At 38.7% G+C, this 19,520-nt stretch overlaps 3 protein-coding genes across 7 annotated transcripts in view; 1 reads left to right on the forward strand and 2 right to left on the reverse strand.

Annotated features, from left to right (window-relative positions):
* Positions 1-4,190, forward strand: part of RWDD2A (RWD domain containing 2A) — a 6,443-nt gene extending 2,253 nt beyond the window's left edge. For 2 of the 4 annotated variants that reach the window (XM_006733806.3, XM_031028687.2), the window contains exon 3: positions 970-4,186. In XM_006733806.3, coding sequence (XP_006733869.1) covers positions 970-1,647 — 678 coding nt within the window. In that variant the 3' untranslated portion in view covers positions 1,648-4,186. Of the gene's footprint in view, positions 1-969 lie in introns of all 4 variants that reach the window. The other 2 variants (XM_006733807.3, XM_031028686.2) reach the window with 2 other exon arrangements.
* PGM3 (phosphoglucomutase 3) overlaps positions 1-19,520 on the reverse strand; it is a 71,093-nt gene that overhangs the window by 25,008 nt on the left and 26,565 nt on the right. The window lies entirely within an intron of this gene.
* ME1 (malic enzyme 1) overlaps positions 11,930-19,520 on the reverse strand; it is a 98,720-nt gene continuing 91,129 nt past the window's right edge. For both annotated transcript variants that reach the window (XM_081828598.1, XM_081828597.1), the window contains 2 exons: positions 16,107-16,205; positions 11,930-12,514 (listed from right to left, as the gene is read on the reverse strand). In XM_081828598.1, the coding sequence (XP_081684724.1) occupies positions 12,332-12,514; positions 16,107-16,205 (282 nt within the window). In that variant the 3' untranslated portion in view covers positions 11,930-12,331. The remainder of the gene's footprint in view (positions 12,515-16,106; positions 16,206-19,520) is intronic.

Consider the following 19,520-nt stretch of genomic DNA (forward strand, 5'->3'; position numbering starts at 1 on the left):
CTCTCAGTTTGTTTCCTTATATCAGTGAGGTCATATGATACATGTCTTTCTCTGTTTGACTTATTTCACTCAACGTTAATACCCTCCAGTTCCATCCACGTCGTTGCAAATGGCAAGATCTCATTCCTTTTGATGGCTGCATAATATTCCATTGTATATAAAGAACATGCACATCTTTTTAACAAATATGTGTAGTGGTTTTTATTAAAAACATCTTGCAGTCTCATACTACCATTGTTATTCTGTTCACTCAACCAATTTTTTACCATTCCAGCTATTGTAGTATGTACTGCCTTGTACATGTATCGTGATTTTTACAAATCTAAGTATTGCCGTTAGCAAAACTGACTTGAGTGGATGCGTGTTTCTTTGGTGGTACCATGACACAAAGCAAATACAGACAGGAAATCTAAATACTAAAAATGAATTTCCCTTCATCTTCTGATCCCTTGTCTCCAGCAACATGAGCATAGCATAGGTCACAAGTGGACTAGGCTTTTGAGAAGCCCTCCTCTAGTGATTTCCTGCTTATCCTTCAGCTGTCATTCCCTCACCGAAGAGCTCCTGGTTCCCAGACTGACTTCTGTCTCACTGGTTACACATTTCAGCGGAGCCCTGTACTTCTCATCATTGAAATTAAGTACTTGTGATGTGTAATTATTAGTTTAATGTCTGTCTCCTTCACTAGGCTCTAGTCTTCATGAATAGCAGAAATTGTGTCTAGCTTCCTCACTTCTTTATCCTAGCATGGGGTCCCTGACACATGGTGGGTGCTCAATAAATATTGGAATGCATGAATGCGTAAATGGAAGGAATAGTGTATGTGACATTCTCAGTACAGTCTCTGGCCCATAGCTGACACTTAATAGTAGCAACACTGTTATATTTATCAAAATCATGCCGTTGCCACTGATTAACTAGCTTAGGTGATTTTTATGGTACTTAAATCTATTTGATTTTCCTTTTAAGGTGAAAATTGATTTGCAAGTAACCATGCCTCACAGCTACCCCTATGCAGCATTGCAGCTATTTGGACGGTCGTCTGAGCTTGACAGACAACAGCAACTACTTCTCAACAAAGGTCTCACTTCTTATATAGGGACTTTTGATCCAGGTGAGCTCTGTGTATGTGCGGCAATCCAGTGGTTGCAGGACAATAGTGCCTCCTATTTCCTGAACAGAAAGCTTGTTTACGAACCATCTACACAAGCAAAGCCAGTCAAGAACACATTCCTCCGAATGTGGATCTACAGTCACCACATATATCAGCAGGACCTAAGAAAAAAGATTTTGGATGTTGGGAAAAGGTTAGACGTGACTGGATTTTGCATGACAGGAAAGCCGGGTATAATCTGTGTGGAGGGCTTCAAAGAGCACTGTGAGGAATTCTGGCACACAATTAGGTATCCCAACTGGAAACACATTTCCTGTAAGCATGCTGAAAGTGTCGAAACCGAAGGAAATGGAGAGGATCTGCGCCTTTTCCAGTCTTTTGAAGAATTACTCCTTGAGGCCCATGGTGACTATGGATTAAGGAATGACTATCACATGAATCTGGGCCAATTCTTAGAATTTCTGAAAAAACACAAAAGTGAGCATGTGTTCCAGATACTATTTGGTATTGAAAGTAAAAGTTCAGGCCCCTAGGAAGCTTAATTAAGAGGCCTATGCTTATAATTTCACTAAGGCAGTATTTCTGTTAATAAGACCAAAATAAAAGGGCCAGTGGCTGTTTAGTATCCTCTGTGAGACACCTAGCCCCCAAATTTTTACCTGGTAATGAAACACAAAGGCCTTTTAACTTTATAACAGTGCAATTGTGATGTAATCTCTATGTTCTTGTGTTAACTGAAAACTATTTAATTGTAAATTAATAAAAACAGTCAATTTAACCAGTGAAGCTGACTTGATTAAAGAGGAGTCCAAAACCCGTAATTAATACTGATAGTCAAATTGCAGCTCTGAACTCATAAGTAATATTCCTCTCTTTCATGATATTAGCACATGATGAAACAGCACATTTTCTTTCTTTTGTTATCGGAGAATGAATTCTCAGTCAAGCTTAAAGTGAGAAGAGTTGACTACATTTCTTACTTTAAGTCAAACCCTCTATTTCTAGTTTTTTCTTTTAGTAAAACTCAATCTTAAGTGCGGTGGCAGAGGAATCAGAACAATGAAGTCTCAAGAGTAATGAAGACGACATGTAACTCTATGTGTTGTTGGCTGTTTTCACCAGCTGATTAATGATACTAAGGATAAGGATACCAATATTCTTCGTTATACACACAAAAAAGATGCGGTTTCGTGCCTACAAAGGGTTCCACGAGTAATGTGTACTGGCAGCCTTCCCCTGTGCGCCAGGATGCATTGCTTTGTAGGGCGGGAGTGTTGAGGAGGACCACGATGGATGGCTCTGCTCCCATCACCTTGGGGGGAAAAAATCAAGCTCTGCGTTTTGGTGAGACTTTCACTGCCATCTCCTCTGAAAATTGCCGGCTTCACCAGCCTTTGTCAAAAATGAGAGTTTATTTTGATGACAGTGACTTCTTATTAACTAGCACCTGCCACACCTTTTCCTTTTCATTGCAAAGTAGCCACCGTCTCCAGGAATTTCTGGGAGTCCCACCTGTGTTAAGAGATGTCCTGCGCTGACTCTGCAATTTTCTCTGGTTTCCATGGTCTCTCTTTAACCACTACTGCCCTTTCTCAGGGAGCATTTCATTCTCCGGCTGGTCTCAGGCACCCCACTGATGCCCTGGTCCCACCAGGATGCCAAAAATGGATGCCGAGAGTTAGTACCTCAAGGGGAATGAGTGCCTCACTCCCTATGTTGTGATACATTCTCTTAGATGCCAAACATTGCTGCATGTGCCGGGGTGGCTTACAGAATTTTTGGTGAAATGGTACATTCTGGTTTTACTTTCTGTGTCTAGGATACAGACACATGTCCTTGAGCTAGGGCAAGGATATAATGCAACAGCAGACCCTGCACTAAGCTGACTGTCTTGACCTTGAGGCCTTGGAACTGGGTCTACTCTGCCCTGCCCACATACTCATAGCTCAGAATGAGTTTCTTTTCAGGGCACAACTGAGACCTTCAAACCAAGGCTCTCGTCATGGGCCTGCCCTGCCAGATGATCCAGCTTGCCCATTCATGCTTTAATCCTAGCCTTGGATGTGGCTGGGACCCAAGCAAGGGCCTTATACTTTACCTTTACCTATATACAAAAGGAATAAATAGGACTTACATTGCCAAAGACTCATTTCTCAATCTTTGTCCGGGACTGAAAACAATATAGTATAGGAGTCAGTATCCTACGTATTGTCCCCAAGACCATCAGTAAGTAGCATTCACAAGTTTTTAGGCCCTAAACAGATGTGACTGTTAATTTTTTTTTTCCATATTAGATGCCATCCACCTAATAATGTGCCTAAACTTCTCACAGAGGATTTTTTTTCTATGATTAAATTAGCAGAAGTAGTGATGGAAAGATAAAGAAGCTTAAAGAAGTATAATATAGGATAAAAAATTACATAATTCACTAAATGAAAGGAATAACTTATGAACTCTTTACTGCTTCTGGAGCTATTTCTGGTGGTAATTTTTCAGAACCTATTTTTACATGCTTGATGTTACCATGCAGCAATACTTTTTTTCCTATCAGAAACACTAATAATAGACATTAATTATGGGAGAAGTATAGGTTTTATAGGAAAAAATAGACATATATGATAATTCAAAGCTTAGCTTTGTATGTATAGTAGACTGCTAATTTTCTCTGCCCAGCCTGATAGGAGCACAGACCACCCTCCTCCTCTAGCACCTCCCATCCCCCTCCACCCCGCCGGCCACACACACACACAGAGACACACATACAACACTTACTCTGAGGAACCGCCCTTTCTCTGTATGGTTTGGGAGAAGTAATTGGGAGCCTTCTAGAGAGATGGTTTTGAGCTCTTGCTGCTTAAATCCATAGTGCCACCCTCATTTCTGGCCTACTGAATGTTCAGTTGTTCAACACTTCTTTTGAGCTACCCAACATCTGCCCTTTTTTTCTTGAAAGTCAGAATCAGTCTGAATCGCTTGGAATTTAAGAATCATGATATTGTATACTTTATATTTTTAAATGGTTATTTGGAAAGAATGCTCTTTATAAATATTGCAGTGTCTTTTTAAAACTTACTGATTAAATCAACCTTTCTTCATGTATGTTCTCTGCCTCTCATTCCTTACTGGTCTGTCTTGGGCTAAAGGCTGAGGATATTTGCATAGTGGATTAAGGAGTGGACCAGATGAGTTGACAGACATAATACAAGGACCTCTAAAACATCCCTATATTAAATCAGAAGTATGTTGCCTATGAATTTGAGTTTCCATATATGACTGTTTAACATGCCAACCATCCCTTCAGAGAACTTGTGAAGGCCTGAGGGAGCCTACTTGAGGTCTTCACAGAACCCTTTTGAACAGAACAATTTTCTTTCATTTGCTTTATCTTATGTAGCCCAGTAGTAAGTTGAAAGAATAGGTATTTTCTGAAGATGACATGGTTTGTTCAAAAATCCTTGTCTTATACAGAATCCTGATTTGCCTCAAAATTCTGAGCCCACTGGGTCTCCCTCATAAGGTCTACATGGTAGAACTACTTTCCCTGCAGCCTGGGCCAGCTAGAGCAGCCTTTTTCTGGGCCCAGTTAAAGCTAGAAGCATTTGGATCAACCCATAAATCAGTTGAGCAGTGGACACAAATTTCAAAGAAGCTCAGCAAATAGTGAGGGGCCTTCTCAGTCATAGATGGAACAAAGTACACAATTAGTTATTCCCTAAGGAGGTCACATCCTAACATGCATAAGACATTCGACCTCCACAAATTTGGCTGAGGTGGCAGACTCTTGTGCTTTCATGAGATCTTAGCAGGTATTCAGGAAATCTAATGATGCCTGTGCTCTAGGCCCAAGAATATAATGTCATCATCAGTTTGTTAGACCAGCGTGATACCCTGTCTAGCAGTGAGATGATCAAGGTCTGGTGTCAAGAATTATATTCTGGCATAGAGTCAGAGAGTTAATGGAACATTGAAAAAAGTCTGTAATATTGTTTATTGGTAGAACAAACTGCTTCGGTGGCCCTCTACTTAATGGAATATAGGGAAAAGAAAAAAGCCTTGGCCTATCAGTAGCTACAAGAAAGATAACCTGTCTGTCAGCTACAGTTGGAATCACCATTTGATTATGTTAATATGATCCAAAGATCATATTGAGTCAAGATGTGATAAGAATCACACCCCTGTTTCTTTTAAAGCTTTTGATGGTGAGACTTACCGCTGCAAATCATTGGATAGTTCCAGTCAGAATAACCCTTTTGTGTGTGTGATTAGGAATCCAAAGTGGTGATAGATGATGAGGAAATTAATTCTAACTCTTCACTGAGAAAATGACTAGACGATGGATTTGTTCCTATATAAACTTAGTCCTAAGCATACACTTAGTCCCATAGACCACAATAATTTCTGAGACCCTAGAAATTTGTATTTGTTCAGAGCTCTTGTTGCCAGGTGATTTCCAAAAGGACTAGTGGTTTCCTTTCTGCAATGTATTGTTATTCTAGTAAATGGAACCTCAAAGGAAGATTTTGGATATTACAGAGTTCATCACCTTAGGGTCTTTCATTCATATCTATGCATGGCAATTTGTTGAAGGCCTTGACACCCTATGTTGGTGGCTCTAGTCAGGTTTTTCTGCTGCTGTTGTTATTCATAGCAAGTAAGGCCTACATTGGGTTGCCCACCTGTTTGGTCCTAAGCCCAGCTGATATTTAGCTGATATACACTGGTGTGTTTGTACCAGTTGTATACACTGGCACTCGTTTTTCTTGGTCAATAACTGTGCTATCCTAGTTGTTAGATTTTTCAACGTCATTTCAGGCTATGAGACCCAGTGATTTACTGGCCACCACCAAAGATTTCAGTAGGCCAAACTATGCCAATTACAGTGGACCAGCTTCCTTTTATAACTCTTTCCACTGTGTCTCCATTTGGAAGCACTGCTATTCAGCCTCTATCAACCCTAAGATTCTGATATCTCCATTAAAATAGGGAGCCCATTAAAAAAATAAAATAAAAAATAAATTAATAAAATAGGGACCCCATTTTAACCACGGCATTTCCCACAAGTCTCCCAGAGTTATTAAAATGTCCTCAATTTAAAAAAACTCCTCAATAAAATGCTGATTCCATTAATACATTAAAAGGGTCATATACCATGAACAAGTGGGATATATTCGAGGGATGCAAGGATGGTTCAACATCAGCAAATCAGTCAATGTGATACATTACATTAACAAAATTAAGGAAAAAATCATATGATCATCTCAATAGATGCAGCATTTGACAAAATTCAATATCCATTTATAATAAAAACTCTGAACAAAGTGTTTACAGAGGGCATAAAAAAAGCCACATATTATAAGCCCATAGCTAATATTATACTCAATGGTAAAAAGCTGAAAACTCTTCCTCTCAATCAGGAACAAGGCAAAAATGCCCATTCTGACCACTATGTTATTCAACATAGTATTGGAAGTCCTAGCTAGAGCAATTAGGCAAGAAAAAAAAATAAGAGGCATCCAAATTGGAAAGAGAAAACTGTCTCTATTTGCAGATGACATGATACCATATAAATAGAAAACCTTAAAGACTCTACCAAAAATCTTGTTAGAACTAATAAATGAATTCAGTAAAGTTGCAGGATACAAAATCAATATACGAAATCTGTTGCATTTCCATACACTAATAACAAACTATCATAAAGAAAAATTAAGAAAACAATCCCATTTACAATTTCACCAAAAAAAAACAACCCTAGAAATAATTTTAACCAAAGAAATTAAAGATCTGGGGTGCCTGGGTGGCTCAGTTGGTTAAGCGACTGCCTTCGGCTCAGGTCATGATCCTGGAGTCCCGGGATCGAGTCCCGCATCGGGCTCCCTGCTCAGCGGGGAGTCTGCTTCTCCCTCTGACCTCCCCCCTCTCATGTGCTCTCTCTCATTCTCTCTCTCAAATAAATAAATAAAATCTTTAAAAAAAAAAGAAATTAAAGATCTGTACACTGAAAATTATAAGACATTAATGAAAGAAATTGAAGACAACAAAAATAAGTGAAAGGTATTCCATGCTCATAGACTGGAAGAATTAATATTGTTTAAATGTCCATACTGCCTAAAGCAATCTACAGATTCAATGCAATCCCTATCAAAATTCCAATGGCATTTTTCACAGAAACAAAAAATAATCCTAAAATTTGCACAGAACCACAAAAGAACCCAAATAGTCAAAGCAATCTTGAGAAAAAAAGAACAAAGCTGGAAGCATCATACTCCCTGATTTCAAATTATATCACAAAGCCATAATGATCAAATAGTATGGCACTGGCATAAAAACACATATAGATCAATGGAACAAAATAGAAAGCCCAGAAATAAACCCACGCATATATGGTCAATTAATTTACAACAAAGGAGTCAAGAATATACAACAGGGAAAGGAGAGCCTTTCAATAATTTTGGAAAAACTGAACAGTCACAAGCAAAAGAATGAAACTCAGCCACTATCTTACACCATTCACAAAAACCAACTCAAATGGATTAAAGATTTGAATGAAAAACCTGAAACCATAAAAATCCTGGAAGAAACCATAGGTGGTAATAAGCACCTTGATGTCAGTTTTGGTGATGATTTTTTGGATTTAACACCAAAAGCAAAGACAAAAAAAGTAAAAATAAACAACTGAGACTACATCAAAACTAAGAAACTTCCACACAAAGAAACCATCAACAAAATGAAAAGGCAACTTACTGAATGGGAGGAAATATTTGCAAATCACATATTTGATAAGAGGTTAATATCCAAAATATATAAAGAACTCATACAACCCAATAGAAAAAAAATCCAGTTAAAAAATAGAGAATCTGAATAGACATTTTTCCAAAGAAGACATACAGATACATGAAAACATGCTCCACATCACTCTCATCAAGGAAATGCAAATCAAAACCACAGTGAGATATTATGTCACACCTGGTAGAATGGTTATCATCGAAAAGAAGTAAGTGTTAGTGAGGCTGTGGAGAAAAGAGAACATTTGTGCACTCTTGGTGGGAATGCCAACTGGTATAACCACTATGGAAAACATATGGAGATTCCTCAAAAAATTAAAAATAGAAATACCATATGATCCACAATTCCACTTTTGGGTATTTATCCAAAGAAAATGAAATTGCTAATTTGAAAAGGTATCTGCACATCTATGTTCACTGCAACATTATTTTCAACAACTAAGATATGGAAACAACCTATATGTCCAATAGCAGATGAATTGATAAAATGTATAATACTGTGTATATATTCATATATACATATATGTAGTTCAGTCATAAAAAAAAAATCTTGCCATTTGTGACAACATGGATGGACCTTATGGGCACTATGCTAAATGAAGTAAGTCAGAGAAAGACAAATACTGTGTGATTGCTCTTATATGAAGAATCTAAATAAATAGGGATGTTATGTACAGCATGGTGACTATAGTTAATAATGCTGTATTGCATATTTGAAAGTTGCTGAGAGTAAATCTTAACAGTTCTCATCACAAGAAAAAAAATTACTGATGGATGTTAACTGGACTTACTGTGGTGATCATTTTGCATTAATATATACAAATATCTAATCATGTTGTGTATGTGAAACTAATATAATGTTAATTATACCCCAATATTTTAAGAAAATGCTTTTCATGGATGCTGATATTCCCATCACCATTGTATTTCTCAAGGCTTTAGTGAAAGGAGGGTCAGTGATAGGTCTTCTTGGGAGACTTAGGAGATCACCAGGCTTAAAATGGTCTGACTGCACATGACAAATCCACTCCAACATTCCTATCATTGAAATCTTTGAATTCCTCTAACATTATTTCAAGGAATGCTTGCATTCTCGATATCATTTAATGTGGGCCATTATTAAGTGTACAGTTCAGCCAACTAAAAGTAGAACCAAAAGTAGAATGACTTTCAGCTACTCAAGGCAACACACTGAATCCAGAATCTATGGCAAGTGCACCCCTATCAATCAATTCTATCCAATCCAAAATTGCACTTCTCCTTTCTCAGTACATTTCAGAATCCCATATATTTTCCCTCAGGTTTTGAAAATATAAATAAGCTAAGTCAAGAATTCTTTTGGTGGGAGTCTTCTTATGGATTTCCCTTTCTAAATATCTACCACAGCTCCTCTCTGGCATCTGATATTTAGTGTGTGGAGGTAAAGAGGAATAATGTGGGAAGAGCAGGAGGTAAACTGAGGGAGCTGATTACAGGATCTTCAAGCAAGGCAGTTAACAACCTCTTTAGACAGGAAGAGCTCCCACTTTGATTAGCAAGGGAGGACGTGTCCATTCTTCCAGTTTGCCTAGGGGAAGAGGGGTTTCCTGGGACACAGGACTTCCAGTATTCAGACCTGAGTTATTGTTCACACTAGCTTAGGGTATCACACGTCTTCCAAATCCCTCTACCCATAAATCCCCTTTCCAGATCAAGGTCTTCCTGTTTCTGATCAATATTCTTAAATACAAGGCCTGGTGAAAGCTGTGAATGCAATTCCTGGTGGAATCTGGCAACCAGTAGGATCAAGAATGTTCTTGTTTTCAGTTATTTCATCCTTACAGCTAGCAAGACAGAAAAGATTCTTCTGGCAAAAACATAGGCATTTTTCTAGTTTTTATGCCATGCCTTGAACTGATTTAAGCCTTTGAGCCTCGATAATCGCTTTCTTGACGAACCCATCTCTGTAGAAGCAACCACCCTTTCCCACAGTCCTGTATTTCTCCCCACTTTACCCTGTTTGATGGCAGCAGCCGTTTGTCAGCCTTAACCTTCCCAGCCTCACATAATGCAATCCATCCATTTTTGCTTCATGGTTGTGTTTTTGAGGTCCCAAAGATATTTTGCTACATTAATTTTTAACTTTATATTTTTACTATTTATATTTAATTCTTTAACCCATCGGAAGTCTCTGTAAGGTAGGGTTCTAGTTTTGATTTTCTCCATGTGGTAGGCCCGTTTTCCCAATTCTTTTATTAAACACCCTATTTCTTTTATCTGTTGATTTTTGGGGTACCTTTGTGATTCACATACTCAGGGGGTCTGTGGGCTTCCATGACTTTGATGTACATGAAATTATCTGGATTTTGGAGGTTAGTATAAGGTAATGTAAAATATTTCATTAGTACTTTTAGATCAATTCCATATTGAAATAATATTCTGGAGGTGTCAGTGTACATAAAATAAATTATTAACATGGATTCCACCTGTTTCGTCTTTTTATGAGGCCACTAGAAATTACACAAGTGGCCCACTTCCTTTTTCTATTGGACGATGCTATTCTAGACTCCATCTAGTGAAGACAGAACGGACTATGAAGCAAGATTAAACAGGGAGCTCACCTCCTTCACTGATTAGCTCTGTGGACTTGGTAAGTTCCTTCAAATACCTACTTTGTAAGGAACTTGTAGGGACTACAGTAAATAAGATAATCTATACAGAATACTTGAAACCTAGTAAGAAATCATCCAATGCTTGTTTCATTATCTTTCTCTGAGGATAAGAAAGTAGTTCATTTATCATAATATACAGCAAATATGACAACACATGTATTAAACGAAGGTTATGCTGAAATTACCTATTAGAATATTTTTAAAATGTATAACCTGTCATATGACTGCTGAGATGCAGCATTATCATTTTACAATGTAACAATATTTTTTTGTAATAATGTAACAATATTTTAAGAGAAACAGACAATCATAATTTTATTCATTCACTTTCTCTATGCTTTAATCAATCTTTTGCATAGGTAAATACATTTAGTTAGAGCTACAAGACAACAGGAAACAAGAAATCAGCATTCTGGATCTTTTCAAAGTAACTATATTGAGGAAACTCTTGACTAAATGTTACTTTCAGAAATACCCCCACCCCTTCTATTCACACCTAAAACAATCTGTGTAACCGTCAACCTTCAATAAATCATTTTATAGTATAGTTTATCTTGAACATCTTCTTATACTTTTTAAAAGCTTTACTTCAAAAACAAAATCCTCCAAATAATTCTACAAATAAATAGCAAATGTTACTGCACCTGAGCTTAAGAATTTAAAATTGTTTCCATTCGTTCAGTTATGAACATCTAAAGTAAAACTTGAAATTAATATTAATTTCTGGGCTAGAACTACTGATGGTAATTAGAATATCTCAATACCTGACGTCAAGATGATTTCGGATACTGGGGAACTGGTTACAAAATTTCCTCCAAACCCAGAGGAAAGTGAGTTTGTTGTAACAAGTGAGCTCCTCATTACCTGAGCTAATCAAGGAAACACGAGGGCAGGTCATTCATGTCGGAACCCAGCTTGTCTGGGAACCATGCTCTCGATCCTGACTCTGGAGATCTCTGTCCTAAGAGGTCGGCTCCACAGGCAGCCCTTTCTCAAGGAGATTATCTGCTCCCTCTCTCAGCTCTTCCCATGGCTCGAGCTATGCGGAACTGAGGATACCAACCTCAGGACAGGGACCACAGGCTGCAAATGCCTGGCAGCAACAGTGCAAGGAGAGGACATTCAGCCAGGGGCCGAAGAAAGGTGCTTTTAGAAGGGATATCTGACTGAGGACCAAGGTGATAAGAAGATGTCACAACGGCGGAAGAATATTAAAATCTAAGGCTGCACAAGGCATTGTAAACAGCAACGATCTTTCTTAGAAATGTTAGAGTTCAGTTGCACTAAAAGAACTAATATAATCTAGGATTGGAATAAAAATACCTGATAAGTTATTTTTCTCTAGGCAACAAAGTAAGTGTCGTTTCTGTTTTTAGCAGAAGTTCACCTATGCCTAAATTCATTTGTCTTTATAAAAAAAAGAGTAGATTTTTAACAAAACAGTCAACAAAAGAACTATGGATTTTAATGTTGAATATATCAATTTATTACTAATTTTGGTCTTTCCATTAGTTCCCTGTATAAAAATGATGTGTTTCTCAGTAGTAGGTACAATAGCTTTTAAAGAGAACTTGGGCAAAATAATGAACAGAGAAACCATAAATAACAAGAAAGTAAATGAAGCAAAATTGTCTAGTGTGATGTTTACCCTAAAGTATATTAATATCCTTCCATGAACTTTTATTGTTAAAGTAAAATTCTTAGTCTAATGAATTATTATAAAAAGATTCCAATCTTTAAAAATTATGAAAGACTTTAAGATCTCATTAACAGAATTAGAAATGTCAGTTATTATGCCACTGGTCAAGTTTGGTCTGTATTTTCTGGGCCTCTTTAGGCCAAGAATAACAATCAGGTAGAATCTGGTCATAATTAGTATTATACATCTGAGAGCGGACAAAGGCTTCCTTGTTTGGGGGTTCAGGATAAACTGTGGCTGTCTTTTCTTGGTAAGCATCATTCACAATCTAGGAATAAAAAAGAATATTAATTATTTTAATGAATAGAGTTGATGATGAGTACATGTCAGTTTGTATCTGTTTCAAAAAATTTATGTCTTGTCTACAAAAATTAAGTTAGATTATAATAAAAGCACACATACACAAAGAAGGTATAAAATAAAAATGCAATTTTAAATCATATAGCAGGAGGAGAATATGATCTCAGCAACGGAAAGTGTGCACAAGAGCGATTTATCAAATGTAATCATAACAGGATTTCACAGATAATCCAGTGGTAAAAGTCTTGACATGACCTGAATGATAATTAACTTGAACTAAATACCTTAATATTCCTGCTAAGTTTGAACTCAGTGTGCAGTTTCAACAATCCCTATGCTGACCACAGCCTCCTACAAAATGTCCTTATTATAACCCTGCTCACCTAATCAGCTGGACTCTGCGGTCAGTTTGAACGCTCCTCGCCGATATCACAGAATCTCGTCTCCCTGTCTTGCTGTCACACTTGCCATTCTGGTCCCCGGTCTGGGGAACCCTCAGTGCTGGCTTTCTTCCTTCATGGCTGCCTCCTGAGATGCCATACTTTTCCTAATCCTACCTGGGTCCATGTGGTCACACATTATGCTTTTATCCTTTTCTTTAAACAAACAAGAACCCTTTCTCTCCTAGTTCCCACAAGGCAATTTCAAACCTTCCTCTGTCAAATCTGCATTTGACTGTCAGCACTGGAATGAGAACATTGCAGCTAATCAGAGAAAACAATCTCAATTTCCCCTTCCAACAACTCAAAACTATCTCCTCTGTATCTTTAAACATTCGCTCTTCCTTTACTTTCTTTGAAAAGAATGGATTCTCCCTCTGGTCAAAATTAATCACTCTATGCTCTTTAATTCACTCCAGTTGTAAAAAAGTAGTCACTGGGGGTTATTTATGTAATAGAGTTATTTGGATAAGTCCAATTTTGAAGACTACTGGAATGATTAAGTATCTCTTCTCAATGCAAAATTATGCATTTATGAAAAATTATGGTTACAAAGACTGTGCCATATTATGGAGAAATGTTTGTGAAAAACATGAAATAGATGTATACGCCATGATTAGGATGATGTTAGCAAAGAAAGCAAGCAAATGAAAAAAGATCGGAGGCGAATACACCAAAACAATAAAACTGCTTATGTTAGAAAAATAGAGTATTGGGTAGTTTCTTCTCTTTTTCCCAAAGTACCTATAAATTACTTTTTAACAGCTTTTTTGAGGTATAATTCAGACTACAAAATCCAAACATTTTAAGTGCACGATTAAATTATTTTTGTAAATTGGCAGAGTTGTGCAACTGTTATCACACCCAGTGATCGAATATCTCCATCACCCCAGAGGCCCCCTGTGCTACGCATTGTTGCGTTCCTGACATAGACTATGTTCATCCCTCTTTCTGCTCCCAGGACACACTGTACCAATGACGTCCTCTCTCAGTGACGTCTTCACTCTCTCCTTGTCAATGCCAGACTCCGCAAGAGCGGCTTGTATTCTCTTGCGTTCCGAATTCTCCCTAACTTCTGTGCTACTGAAATTGCTTTTGTAAAAGGTTTTGATAACTTCGTAGGCACTAAAAAGTTCACCTGTGTTTCTCACTACCACAGCTGTGTCGATCATAACTTCCATGCCCATCCTGACACTGTGCCTTGTCTAATTTCTGACCCGCTGCTCCGTTCTGAGTCTCTTCTTAAAATCCTGACTTCTCTTCACTGGCTTCTTGCCTCTGTCTTCTGGACAGTATAACAAACCATGTTCTATCCTTGGTTCTCATCTATCTATACTTGCTGTCTTGGTAGCCCCAACCACTCCTGGCCCTTCCCCTGTAACCACATGGAAATACTGCCCACACCTGTATATCTAGTGTCTCTAAGTTTCAGTCATTTCCATAGACTTGCTGGAATTGTGGGAATTGTATACGAACGTGCCCTGAAACCTCAAGCTTGAGGTCCACTTAGACCATCTTCCTCCCTCAACTTGATTCTTTGTCCTGACTTGCTAGTTTCTGTCTCTGCTCTCTGCGTTTTCCCATTATTCTAGGTGTAATATCTGAGTCTGTCTGAACTCCCCTGAGGTTCCTTGCTTTTGTACTTTCTCCTCTAATCATAAGCTAACACCTTCTCATTTAAATCTTCATATTGAACTTAACATGATAATGTCCTGTTCCGTGCATTAACAATCCAAACTTGTTAAAAACTAGGAGATATAAATAGTAGAAAATAGGATACTCTTTCGGGATAGGTAACCAAGCAGATTATCTAAACTTTTTTGAAATATTATATGGTTTTTGAAGCATGTGCCCTCAATCAACAAGACAAATAATGGTATGTGAATCCTAAATATGGTATTGCTTTGATAAATTTGCTAATGGTTTTGATTTTCAACCAAAAGTAATTTTGCCCCTGAGGGGACACTTGGCAATGTCTGGAGACATTTTTGGTTGTCACAACTGGGCAGAGGCTACTGGCATCTAGTGGGTAGAGGCCCGGTATGCTAAGCATTCCATAATGCCCAGGGTAACCTCCACAACAGAGTTATCCAGCCAATATGTGCATAGTGCTGAGGTTGAGAAACCCTAGTTTAAACATAAAACATATAAACATAACCATTATGGGCTGACTTCTGTCACCCAAAATTCATCTGTACTAACCCCCAGTACCTCAGAGTGTGATTCTCTTTGGAGACAGGGCCTTTAAAGAGGTAATTAAGTTAAACTGAGGCTGTTTGGTGGGCCCTAACCCAAAGTGAGTAGTGTTCTTATAGGAAGGGTAAATTTCTCATACCAAGAGAACCAGGGATGTTTGTACACAAAGAAAAGACCACACAAGGACACAGTGAGAAGTCATCTACAAGCCAAGGAGAGAGCCCTCCAAGAAAATCAAGCCTCCAACCGCCTAATCTTAGATTTCTAGCCCTCAAATTGTTGTTTGAGCCATCGGGTCTGTGGTATCTTGTTATGGTAACCCTAATAGGCTAATACATTTATATTGCATAAAAAAAATCAAATTTCTCACTCATCTTAATTAAAGAAAATTTCTCTGCGTTTAGGTTCTTCTTGGCTAATTGTTCCAATAGCTCATCTGTTGGCCCAACAGCTTTGAGTTGCTTGCCCTCATTGTTTTGCCCCCTGCCCAGTATTATCAGTTGTGATCTTGAAGATGCCATACATCAAGGCAACATGGATAAGACAGGTGACTCAAGGTCTAAATATTACTCTACCACATCTGCAGTATTTTGGTGACTATCCCAAGTGTGATATGGAAAACAATAAGTAAAAAAAAAAAGATGAAGTGGGGAAACCTAACTGAAATGAAACCCTACTAACTTAGATTATGGAAGAGAAAAAGAATGATAGGAAAATTAATGATTCAGCCCAATTCTTCAATTCCTAGGGATGAAGTGTAATTCTTAAGTTCTGCTGAGGCACTGTGTCTCATTTCTCTGACTTCTGACAAAATAAGTTGATTCAGATATACATTTCAAGGAAGTGGATTTTCAGTACCTAAAAATGCATATTTAGCAATAGAAGGAAGGAAAAATAATGAGACTCAAACAAGTGTGGTTTTACCTTTGCTGCGATTTTCAGAGAAACATCTCTAATGGTGTCCAAAGGAGGATAAAGCCGGCCCTCTTCCAAGTGTTTATCTGATACTTGCTGGGCTATAACCTTTCAAAAAAAGAAAGACAAAAAATGTTTTACTTATATTTAAAAGGATAACTAGGTGAATTGGTCACATATGGTGATGTACAGAAGTGGGTCACATTAATGTGATCACCTAATTTCGTCTCCCCCTTTGTCAATGGGAAAACTGAGCCCAGAGAGACTTGGGGATTGGTGGGATCACACCATTAGTAAGACGGGAATAGAATCTGCATTGTCTGCTACTCCAGTTCCTTTTCTACTGTGCCATGAAGTGCTGGAAGCTTTCCTTCTGATATACTAGAGGAACGGGGCGGGAGAGGAGCAAGGAAGGCAGAGGAGGATGACGGAAGTGAGGGGAAAAGTAGCCTGAGAGTATAGGAGGGAAGGGGGCCAAGGCTGATCACGCTGCTTCTCCCAGCTCACATATTCTTTTTTTTAATTAATTAATTAATTAATTAGTTTTTAAATTCAATTAATGAACATATAATGTATTATTAGTTTCAGAGGTAGAGTTCAGTGATCCATCAGTCTTATATAACACTCAGTGCTCATTACATCACATGCCCTCCTTAATGTCCACTACGCAGTTACCCCATCCCCCCATCTCTCTCCCCTCCAGTACCCCTCAGTTTGTTTCCTACAGTTAAGAGTCTCTTATGGTTTGTCTCCCTCTCCGATGTCGTCGTGTTTTATTTTTTCCTCTCTTCCCATATTCTGGCACAAGCGGTAGAGCAGGAGGCTGAGAGAGCCATGTTGGAGCCACACTGCAAAGAGGATTTCAATTTACCCAGATTCTGGATTATCTAAATCACCTAACTGGCCGCGGCATTCACTGTCCCCAGACCCTTCCCTATTTCTAAATCAAACGGCATATACTTAAACATCTGCTAAGAGGGTAGATCTTATGGTAAGTCTTCTTATCTCCCTCTCTCAAGCACTCTCTGTCTGTCTCACACACACACACACCACAAAATAATAACAATAAAGAGAAGAGGAAATGGCTTTCGGCAGTGATGGAGGTATTTATGGTACACGTGTTGGTGATCATTTCACAGGTGTATTCTTATCTCCAAACTCATCTAGTTGTATAACTAACTATGTATAGCTTTTTGTATGTCAATCAGACCTTAATAACATATTTTTTTAATTAGACAGATTGACATTATATGCCTCCTGAGGTAGGATGCAATTATTAGGCCGTTGGCTCCTAACAAAACCGCACACCAGGAATTCAATCATGAGGAAACAATCACATCAACCCAAAGTGAGGAACACTGTAAAAAACAACTGGCCTATATTGCTCCCAAATGTCAGCGCCATAAAGAAAAGACTGAAATATTCTTGCAGATTAAAGGATTAGTCTAGAGGCTAGAAAGGCCTTTTCTTATGGATAATTGGCAAAATGTTAATTTGGACTGTACATTAGATAATACTATTATATCAGTGTTAAAGTTCCTGAATTGAAAATGGTAGAGAGACCACGTAAAAAAAAAAAAGTCCTGAAATATCTAGGGGTAAAGGGACATAATACTGTAAGTTGCTCTCAAATGGTTCAACAATAAAGTTCTATATGCTCAGTTATTTGCGAAACCTTCTGGGGCACAGAGGCAGACTCAGCAACCTTGAAGTTCCCTCCAGCTCTAAGACTTTGATTAGGTATTTCAGCAGGGCAAGTCTAAACCAGTGACAGACCTGAGGATGCAGAGAGGAAGGAGAAAATCTTCCTCGTTTGAAACATTTTGAATAATCAAACACTTATTTTTCAGTATCTCTTAATATCTTTGAGATTTTTTAATCATGAAATTATTTCTGCTATTCCATCAGCAAATATGAAAGACACTAGGCAAGCATAACACCAAGAGAGGTTAAAAAGGCAGTTCCTGCCCTTGAGAGAGTTATAATTTAGTGAGGGAGAAAAAGAAAATGCTGAGAGAGGACAGCCTAGGCTAAAGGTGAAATGTGAGTGTTACGATATCCAGAGGACACTGGAGGGAGCTTGAGTACAGGACTGAAGGAGAGCTAGAAGTTATACGAACAGGGAAGTGGTGGCCCTCCAGAAAGAAGATTCAGACCAAAGGCAGAGATATATGAGCTGGACTCAGTGAGCTCAAGTGACCTGATCTGTGGGGGGGAACTGTATAGAGAATAAGGATTGGAGTATTGTCAATGCCAAATTAAGGAGTTCTGGTTAAATCCTATGGGTAACTGAGGACTTCTGAACAAGGATATTTAGGCAGGTGTGTGGGGTGAAAGAGAGCAAGATGAAGTTACTAGTATAACTGTTATTTGATTAACAGAACACTGCATATTATGCAAAATATTATAATGTATAATTATATTCACAAAAGTTGATCATAAAGAATTTTATAATAAAGACACTGTTTAACTCATTTATTTCTTGTCTTTATAACAGGATGTTGAGTAAAACTTCTCCTTTGCCCCAGATTTGGTGATCAGGGCCCCTAACTCTAGCGCAAAGAGAATTAAGTGTTTGACATTATAATGAAGCCACTAAATAAGTGGGGACTGCCATCTCCCTCAGAACCTAAGAGGTGGCAGAATCAGCCCTGCCACCCCCACAAACACAGCCACCCCTTCCCAGAGGCTGAGATGGGGAGAAACAGGGAGAGTCGCTAGAACCATGATTTGGCCTAGTCGATAATGCAGTGGCTTTTCCTCCTTCTTGCTGCATGCTGCCTCCTCTCAAAAGCTTGAGGTGCCTTCAAGAAGGAGAGACTGGCATTCTGTTCTCCACTTAGCCTGAGCAGTTATAGACCTATGTATATAAGGAGAGGTGAAGACAATGGGAAGGGGGGGTTGCTGGGGAGCAGCCCATACCCCTAGAAGGCATGTGCTTCGAAGGCTGAGTGACCACTGCAGAGGATGATCCAACAGGCTGGGAAAGCTGAGGAAGGGGAGGGAGGCTGAGCTGGAGCCAAACCGCTCATGTCTTGCCCTAGAGGGTCCTTTAAATACTTGTATACGTGCCCCATGAGAAAGCCAGATCTTGGCCCCTGCTTCCAATGGTTTCATGGCCTAAAAAAGTGGAGAGTTAATAAAAGCCATGTTTGCCCTTTTCCGTACCCTTCTTTTCTGTATCCAACACATTTGAGGAGATAGGCCTTGATGAGAAGAGGGAGGAGGTTTTTCAGAGCCTGGCCACACTCTTTGCCCCAAGCCCCTCAAGGTGCTGGTATGGAGGGGGAAGAGAAGGTGACTCTCTGCCAGCGGCTGTTGCAGGCCTCTTGTACTGAAAGGAGAGGGCATGCTATCTGAACCAGGTACATATTCTGAACTTGAGAGATGTTTAATTATTGTTCACTGAGGTAGCCCAGCACC

Source organism: Leptonychotes weddellii, chromosome 8 (assembly GCF_054177405.1).
Source record: "Leptonychotes weddellii isolate Sample4059 chromosome 8, ASM5417740v2, whole genome shotgun sequence".
NCBI classification, from domain to species: domain Eukaryota; kingdom Metazoa; phylum Chordata; class Mammalia; order Carnivora; family Phocidae; genus Leptonychotes; species Leptonychotes weddellii.